We start from the raw sequence: 9449 nt of genomic DNA on the forward strand, positions 1-9449 counted from the left end.
AACAATTATAAAACGAACCCCCAAAAACAATATTGAAGAGACGATTGAAGACCTCGCAATTAACATTGACAATCTAGTTCACCAAACAATTTTTTTAATAAATCAACAATAGATAGACAAATTTAATCTTAAACTATTATATGCCTTCCACATCCTGCATATGATATTTTTTAAGCTGTTTAATCCCATATATTAAAGTGCATTGAAAAACAAAAATTGCAAGTAGCTCTCTTACAATCATAACTGAGCAAGTTAAATTTATTCATGTGTAGTTCACAACCGAAAGTGATAGTAGCAAAGGTTTTGGAAGATCTATGGATTAAGAAAATGCAATTAAATGGATATGCTGTTGGGCACTCCACGGCCTGTGAGACCGCCTTCTTTTGACAAATCAGAAGTGTTGGGGTAGAGCAAGGTATAAGGAACTTTTGCAGGTCCATGCCTGTTCTTATAAACTTCGCATTTACTGTTTCTCTCAATTATATTCCTCTCAATCTGTATCATGCTCGCTGAAAATCTCTCGAATGCTGCTTCTACAGCTTCATCGTCCACGCAGCTCAAAGTGGATCCCTGCAATTGTCCCAAATAGACCTCATTTTTGGCATGCTTTGACAAGATTTCCAAAACTGCCATGATAAGGGTGGCCTGCGTTGGAGAAGATATTGTGCTCAAGAAATATGCTTCTGGATCCTTAAGGAGCTCATCGTATTCACATGTTCCTTTGTCTGGAATCAGACGTCTGCTCATTGTGGGCATATTTGGCATGTATCCTCCATACGAATACTGCCCGAAGTTCACTGCCGCATGGTGGGCAGATGTAATCCAGATGATAGTTGTGGCCACTTCGATTGCTTCATCCACTGAATCCATCTTGTACCATCTGGATGGATCGTCTTTCAGATCTCCATGTCCCACATTTACTATTTCATCCCACCATGCCTGCAATTCTTTGTCTCTTCGAACAGAAGCATCGTCCTTGTAATACAGAGATAAGTATTCTGAAACCCACGTTTTTAGGGCAAACCATATTTCAAGACCATCAACAGCATATGGGTAGTCCTCAATCAGAAGCCTCAAACCATGAGGTGCATTTGAGTCTGGAACCGCCATTCCCCTGTACAGCACATGATAAGCTTAATCGACCTCTTGGATTAAACTAAGAGGAGACAATAATTTGCTAGCAAAATAACTTTTCAAAGATTAGATTCTCACTTTTAGAATCTCTTCAATTAATTGTAGCTTGGAAGACTTAAAAGAAGCCAACTAAAGAAATTGGTATCTCAGTTACCTAGTAAGGAGGTCAGCAGGCAATCCTTGCTCGTTAAATTTCCAGTTTTTGTAGACTTTAGATGACATTTCTGATGAGTATCTGCCAGGGGTAAAGCCTTGTTCAATGATACCTGCTGCATTGATCAAGCTCTGACGGGCAGCTTGATTGATGTCCATGGTATCAAGGAAATGGGGTATCAATAATTTGTACACTGGGTGCATTTTGCTTAGTTGTCTCCGAGTGGCTATAATGAAAGGCTCTGTGACACAATGAGTCCTCAGCCTGCAAACACAACCCAGTTGTGACTGTTAAAATTTTTCGCTTTACAGATCTTATTAGACGTTGATTTATTACTTAATAAAAATGTGATTTTGTTATCAGATTCGCGTTATCTTTGTTCAAACTATTTAATTGATTATGAATTTGAATGCCTGTTTTATGGTATCAATATTTTAGATTATATTCTCTAAGATATATTTCCTTGCATTTTCTGAATATATATGCGTCTTTTTTTATATCAATATAGCACTGCTTATTTACCAATGACTGACGAGTTGATGATAGCCTGCATCATTTGATTTTGCATGTGCTTTGGCTAGTTGCCACAATGCTCCTTCTTCCGTGCCACGAGTTCCTGGTGTAAGAACTTTTTTTACAGCTGCGTTCCCATCAATTGGAGGTAAGCTCAACTCTATGGTCACTGGCTTTAGCATTCCTTCCTTGCTGAGGAATAATACTGTGCGGCTTGCATATGTTTTAATGTCGTCAGAAATTTTGTTAATTCGCTCCACGTAGGGTGTAAAGGCATCATAGTAGTCCAGAATAAATAGCCGTTTCGATTCCAAGGCCTATATTAAACTTCTAATTCCATCAGTCCTGTACAGTTCAGAAAACTAATAAACAATATGTGTTAAGAGAGAAATGACCTGATCCACAGAAAGGCCTTCAATGTTCTTTTCTATGTGTTGGGATGTGATGGCACTCTTCTGCGGACCGAACACCTTCTCATCCAAGCTGCCAGAGGGAGGAAATTCCTATAAACAATATATACCAATTAAATTCTTTTCAATCAGACAGGATCTAAAGTACACTATTTAACCTAGTAAGTTAGTTTGGTTTTTTTGCGTTTTGTTATATTGGTCTAAAACTCCCACACAATCTTATTGAAAAACAGCATGAAATATATTTTGAACTTCTCACATTAAATAAATTGTAAATTGTAAGAATTTCGTATGATTGAATGAATAAGACTCTAGCATATTATTAGCTTGTTGTTTGAGAATATAAAGAATTTGGGTCACCTGAAGAGGCTGAATCATGAGTGGATTCACACCCGCAAGAGTTTGGCGTGCAAATTCCTCATCATCTCTCCAAGCGTACTCATCGGCTGTAACACCCAAAAACTCATTTGCTTTATTTAAAAATATTAGATTTAATATTTTACAACTGGGATGAGTAGTTTAATCTTCAAAGAAACTCAACACTGAAATATTGACGAATTAATCTTATGAATTGAGAAGATTACAAAAAATTCCAAATCAAATTATCAGAGATCTGCTGGCAAGCGATAGATGAGACTCGGGGCCGTTCACCCTTATATTCACTGTCATGACAATCTTAGAAAATCAGTTCACATTAGTTTTCTTTCAAGACATCAGTTAATACACAAACTAAAAGGAGTTTTGTAACATGTGATGCATATTTAGTTTTCTTCAATGGAAACCTACGTCTACTAAGTTTTTGAAATATTGATGAATAAAAGAGTTTGTGTTTATTGTTGCAATTTTCAGTGTGGTTATATGGATTACATTTGTTTTGAGATTCCACAAGATCAGATTTTAAAAGCCTTATTATTATATAAATATATTAAACGTAAAAAACTTATCATAATAAAATTAAAATTGTAAAACTATAACCATAAATTTATAGAAGCGAAAGGATCTGCTAAATATTCAACCTATCATACCTTCCACAATTTGGGGACGGTTGAAATTAATGAAGGGAACGTCTTCCTCGATCTCGTCAACGAGCCGCTGGATAAGTTGGAGAGGGTTTTTGTGTTGTTTGTGTATCTTGTGAGAATTCTCAGGGATTTGAAGTCCCCTTCTGTAAAGTTCATTGACTTCATCGATGTTATTGAACGCTTTGTCGAAGACGTTAACAAGTGTGGGAATAATCATGTTGGCAAATGCGACGATTGTGTTTGCGCCAAAGTCAGAAAAATCAGTGTAGGGAAATCTTTCATCCGGGGGAACAAAATTTGTGCTTGTCCGCGTCTCGAACTCAGAAGCTGCGCACAACGGTACATCCAGACGAACAATTAATCTAAATAATAGAAGAGGAAAAAATTAAAGTAAAATGCTAGGTAGTCTTCAAATATTGAAATTTATAGCATTAATTTAGAGTTTGTGTTCATCTGATGAACATATTTTCTCTGATAGCTAAGAGGTTATAATTGAAATAAAATATAACAAAGCATCTTTCAATTAAAATTGTTGAAAAAAATTAATTGTAGAATTGTAAAGTATATTATTTATATTTGAAGATTTGATTAAAAAAAATCTTGTGATAGGTAGGAGGTCATTATTGAAATTAGGATAAAAGATTTTGGCAATTAAAATAAAACAGACAATCTAAAAATTATGCTAATGTCCAAACACTAAAATCTACATATGAAGACTTGAGTAAACTTTGTACAAGAGGTTCCAGGTCATTACTATAAACAATATAGAAGTATCTGACAATTGACATAAAAGAGGATAAGCAAGATGTTTGCAAATTCTAAATTGTAGAACTCAGTAAAGTAGTCCATTTATATTTGATGACTTGTCTAAACTTCTTGTGATAGATACAAAGTTCCGAAATAAAAGACACTATTAAAAACAAGTAATAAAGCATATAAAGACAATTGAAATAAAAGAACTCTAATATTTACAAAAACCAAACTATAAGACTCAGTAAGTAAGTACATCAGTTTACTATTGAAAACAACACAAATATTAGTAATTGAAAACAACATATTGACAATGGCAATAAATTGAATAGAGTAAAAAAATTTCAAACCCCTAACTTCAGAATCAATCAAAGTACATCATCTATAGATAAAATGGACAAATTAAAAGTACTTTTATGGATTACAAAAGTTTGTGTGTCTCTTACATAAATTAGTATCGCACATTAAAAGATTTACCTTATATTCTTACTCTATTCTGATAATCTAAAGAATATCTTAACAAATATTTCAAATGTACATGCCTGTTTTAAGACGTTGGCGGCCCGTTCTACATCTTCTGGGATACGGAAATTCCTGTGACCCACCGAGCACTTCTCTGCGCAGATCTGGACTTTTCTCTGGCTCACCAAGATCGTTGTAAACCTCGTAATCATAAATCAAATCCCCCAATTTCCGTTCTCCCGTTCCGTCCCCGCGCAGAGATTTCATATCCAACTCCCTCAGTGCCCTCAGTCCCATTGGCGTCTCTTCTGGAAGATAGGCCTGATCGATAAACACATTAAAATATATCACCATACTTTTCATTTGAATGAATGAATTTTGAGGACGAGAGAGAAGTACCTTATTAGCAAAGAAAACACGGTCATTCTGTTCGGGAGTAGATGGGGAAATCCAGGAATTGCAGTGGAAACGGATAGGACCTTGACCAGGAATGAAAATGGTGAGTGTTTTCAGAAAGAACTCTCGTGCGTGCGTGTTTTTTATGAGGAAGGCGCCAGGAAAACCAAGCGAAGGGTTCCATTTGAAAGTGATTTTATAGCGGCTGTCTCCGGAAATAGGTCCCGCCAATGAATCCCACCTTAAATATGTTGGTTCGCTTACTGTTTTGCCTGATCCCGTCTCTACACATAGCCAAAATATAAAGTATTTTTTTTTAGTAAATTGATCAAGTATTTATTATAAAAAGATGACGGTAATTATATTTATTTGGTTAAAGAGGGATTAATAAAGTAAAATTAGAAGAAATTATAAAAGATAGATTCTATTTTCTAAAATCAAAGAAAGGGAGATGATATTTGCATCTCTTCTTTTTTGACCACCTTATATATAATACAAAAAAATCAAACAATTATAAAATTAATCAGTATCAATATTCCTACTAAATCTATCATATATTGAAAAATTTGTATCATTTCTACTAATTTATTTATCTGTTTATATATTTGAAATAAATTTAATTAATATAAATATTCATTTTATATATATATAAGTTACAAAGTTTATTAAGAATAATTTATTTTCATAAATTTATAAATTTTATTTTGTATTCTTTTCATTTCTGTTTCTCTTTCCTTGTGTTAAAATCTTAACTAGCAGCTTTCTTAATTTAAAACTATTATTTAATTATTAAACAATCAATTATTTTATTATTAATAAGATGTCATTAAATAGATAATGTATCAATTTTTAAGAACTATAATTTTTCTATTTGAAATAGTACAAATATAGTTAACAAATCATTTCTATTAAAAAAATATATTTTTTATATTAAAAATTTTCATTATTTGCCAACAAAATCTCAGTCTAAGAATTCATATTCTCTTCTATCTAATAATTAAAACTCTTTGACTAAATAGCTTTATATAGATTGTGTATTAATCACACTATGAACGAGTAACTTTGAATCATACTGTGAATGAATAACCTACAGTGAGTCATTAAATGTCATTCCAAATACAGGAAAAAAGATAAAAAAATCATAAAATCTAATTTAAAAATGAATAACCTACAGTGATTCATTTAATGTCATTCCAAACACTGAAAAAAATTATAAAATCTAATTCAAAAGTAGTAAGTAGAATTTAATCATAAACACGTATAAAACCGTTAAAATTTTGAGACGTCGCGTTGATTTGAAATTTACCAGGGTCAACTTGGTCGCTGCTGACAAGCTGCAGATATACTCTGTTGCCCATCAGCTCCGAAACCCCATCTGCAACTGCTGCAGAATAGTCCGTGACGCTGAAAAGAGCCACCTTCTGTAACGTCACTTCTCCCTTGATGTCATAATCATCAAACCTCTCTTTCCCAAGTTTCTTAGTATCATCAGGATGAATGTTTATTTTCAAGGCAAAATTTCTGATACTTCCCCTATTCCTCAAACTCCCAGATATGAAATCTGGAGAACAATTCCCATATCGGCCTCGTAAGGAAACTAGAGAAGTATTTTTGCCCAGTGAAGGAAGATGACAAAGGCCAACTTGATTTAATTCTTCTCTGCCCAAAGTGGGGATAAGAATTTTGTGGCTACCTAAGGGAATACTCACACTGCTTTCTGATATAAAGTTTGTTTTACTTAATCCTTTCATCGCCTCCATGATTTCTACAGTCTCACTCACTCTCCACACAAACAAGGGAGATTGTTGATTTCAATTATCCCCATTGCTCTATTAATAGCCCTTCGTAGGAGAAGAAGTAAAACCAGCTTTCGGACGACAATGTTTTCAACCTAACTCCTCTTTGTTCACACCACCTTTCCTACTTTTCCGGACTACTCGAAAACAAGACAAACGTTACAATGTAGACATCTTGGACAAAATAATTAATTGTCTTGTTGTAGCAGAGAATCTCTACAGTTAATGAATAATGTTCTACAGACGAATGGAGACGTCTATTCCAAAGGAAGGGACCATTAATAGGATTGAAAATAGGAACAACAAGGATAGCAGGACCACAAAGGAAAGGAAAATAATACTGCTTCACACACGACAAGTGATGGGAGAAGGACGACCGATAATAATGGCTGAAAACAACATTAGCCATTATTCGAGTTATTATCTCTCTCTTTTTAAAAATAAAATAAAAATGGACGGGGCCATTATCTTTATCATGGATAGGGTTCGATTCTGTGGCACAAAATGTTTCGTGGGCCGGATTGCCAGATGTGTATTCACGTGGCCAGCGCATTTATTGCAATGGTCGGGCCCTCCACTCCATGCCTTCCAAAGCAACATACATCCCCCATGCCTCATGTGGAATATGCCCGACATCTTCATTGGATCGTTTTCAATTAATAAGTGCGTGCTTAAATAGTTTCATTTATACTTTTTTGATTCCCTCTTCGTCATCGTTATACTTCTCACTTTTTCCATTCATAGGAAGAATTGGATAATATTTGATTTATGTACTATGTTAAATAATTTGTTTTTATAAAAAATTTAATATATTATGATTACGTAATTTTTTATTAATTTAAAAAAATTGAAAATTGAAAAGTATTAAATTTTTAGTTTGTTTTTTAAAATATATGTAAATAGAAAGGTCAAAATTGTTATTTTAAAATCAGTAAATGTTTTTTACAATTAGTAAAAAAATTTCAATTATTTCAATTAGAAAAAAAACAATTTATTTAATTAGTGAATGTAAATAAATATAAAAATTAAGTATTTAAATATTTTTTTTTTTTTTAAAGTCTTTCTTATGTATATTTACTTAATCTTTTATTTACGATATATTTAATTATTTAATTTTTAGTAGAAATTAATTCATTTAAATATAAAAAATTGAGGAAAACATAATTTATTTTATTAATGAATTTCTATAATAATATATAGAATAGCTTAACAATTATTATTTAGTAAGTTACTAATGATAAAAATACTACTAAAATAGAAATAATAACAAACTCTAAGTGCTAATTAATAAATATAAGAAAAAAAGTAACTAAACTAAAATAATGATTTTATTTCATTAATTGAACAATTAATCTAACCAATAGATTAAATCAATTATGTGAGCCAAAAACAAATATTTTGCATCAGATTTTATTTTTTTAAGGAAAAGATGTGGTCTTTTTTCTTTTTATTTAATGAAAGACACTATTTAATACTACAACCTAATGAATATAGATTTTTTAATTAATTAAATCATTTGTACAAAATTTGTTTATTAAGTAAATGTTGATGTTAAATGGGTTGGGTTTGAATATAATGCACCTTATCATATAAAAAATAATTAATATGTGAATTGAGCTCACATTTTTCCTTTGTCTATTTTCTTTATATTTTCTTAACAATTGATTACTATAATTTTTTTTATTTTTTTATTTTTCTATAAAATCAAATATTCAACTCTTTTTTCTATTAGATATAAGATAATAAAAAAAAAGCCAAAATTCACCAGAGTTGCATCACGAGAACAAACAAAGAGGCAAAGCCTCACAACGAAGGAGCCGAATTAGCTGTACAAAAAAAGAAAGGTAGGAAGGAACAACTATCTAACTAAGAACATCATAGTGAATGTCGACCTAGGCCATCCAGCCTAAGGGACCTTCCATCCAAACAATATTTTTGTGTTCTTGTATCTGCATTAGCATAGCTAGCTCATCTTTTCTAGCATTCCCATTATCTTTGATTTCTTTGTTCAGCTGGTTACACACAAGCTCAAAGATACGTAAGTCATCCAACGTTCTTCACCACTGGTATCCATGCTTGAGCTCATAGTAGTAAAAGGTAGCATGCCCATCACGGAGGAACCTCTGCATCTTATCCCACTCAATTACCACAGTGGCCTGCACCTGCAAGGATATTTTAAAATAAGTGAGTTTTCAAAAAAACTCAGTAAGATCCATGTGCTTACCTTGATACCTTTCCTCGTTCCTACACTTCCAGAGCTACCATAGAATGTTAGAAGACAAAATATTCCAAAAAAGGTTGGTCTCTTTAGGAAGACCATTAATATGACCAGAAATAATATAAAAAATATTGACATTAATAGGATAAACAATGCCAAACATATTCCATATCTCCTTAGCAAAAATACAGTCAAGAAATATGTGTCTGTTGGTTTCAGGAACTTTACATAAATTACAGATATTAGAATTCACAAAATCTCTTTTCACAGGCAGCTTATCTAATAGAAGTAACCATTTAAAGCATCTAATCTTGGGCTCCACCGAGTTCTTCCATAAGATATCAAAATACTTTTTTAAAACATCAGCATCAAAAGAGGAATATCAAATAGCATTGATATGATCTAAAATATCTATATTATACTCAATGATTTTATAAATATTCTTGGCTTTAAGAAGAGTAGTAATGATATCATCAGGCCATTTACACTTAAGGTACCTATGAGAATCAGCATGACAAATAGTAGGTATACCAATAATAGCTTGCACAATCATGTTATAGGTTCTTTTATGAGAATCAGGGATGTGAAATTTAA

General features: G+C 32.4%; 1 protein-coding gene across 1 annotated transcript; it reads right to left on the reverse strand.

The window, feature by feature from the left end:
- Positions 1-244: 244 nt before the first annotated feature.
- On the reverse strand, positions 245-6622 carry LOC149576851 (linoleate 9S-lipoxygenase 6-like). The gene is made up of 9 exons (XM_089823162.1): positions 6148-6622; positions 4845-5125; positions 4526-4766; positions 3237-3560; positions 2572-2657; positions 2197-2304; positions 1811-2118; positions 1289-1552; positions 245-1114 (listed from the first exon to the last, which is right to left on the reverse strand). Exons 1-9 carry the CDS (start codon positions 6599-6601, stop codon positions 334-336), a joined length of 2847 nt encoding a protein of 948 aa, XP_089679288.1. The 5' UTR covers positions 6602-6622; the 3' UTR covers positions 245-333.
- Positions 6623-9449: the final 2827 nt, after the last annotated feature.

This window comes from Cupressus sempervirens, chromosome 1, assembly GCF_028749045.1.
Source record: "Cupressus sempervirens isolate cs-2001-9-10 chromosome 1, ASM2874904v1, whole genome shotgun sequence".
In the NCBI taxonomy this organism is placed as follows: Eukaryota; Viridiplantae; Streptophyta; class Pinopsida; order Cupressales; family Cupressaceae; genus Cupressus; species Cupressus sempervirens.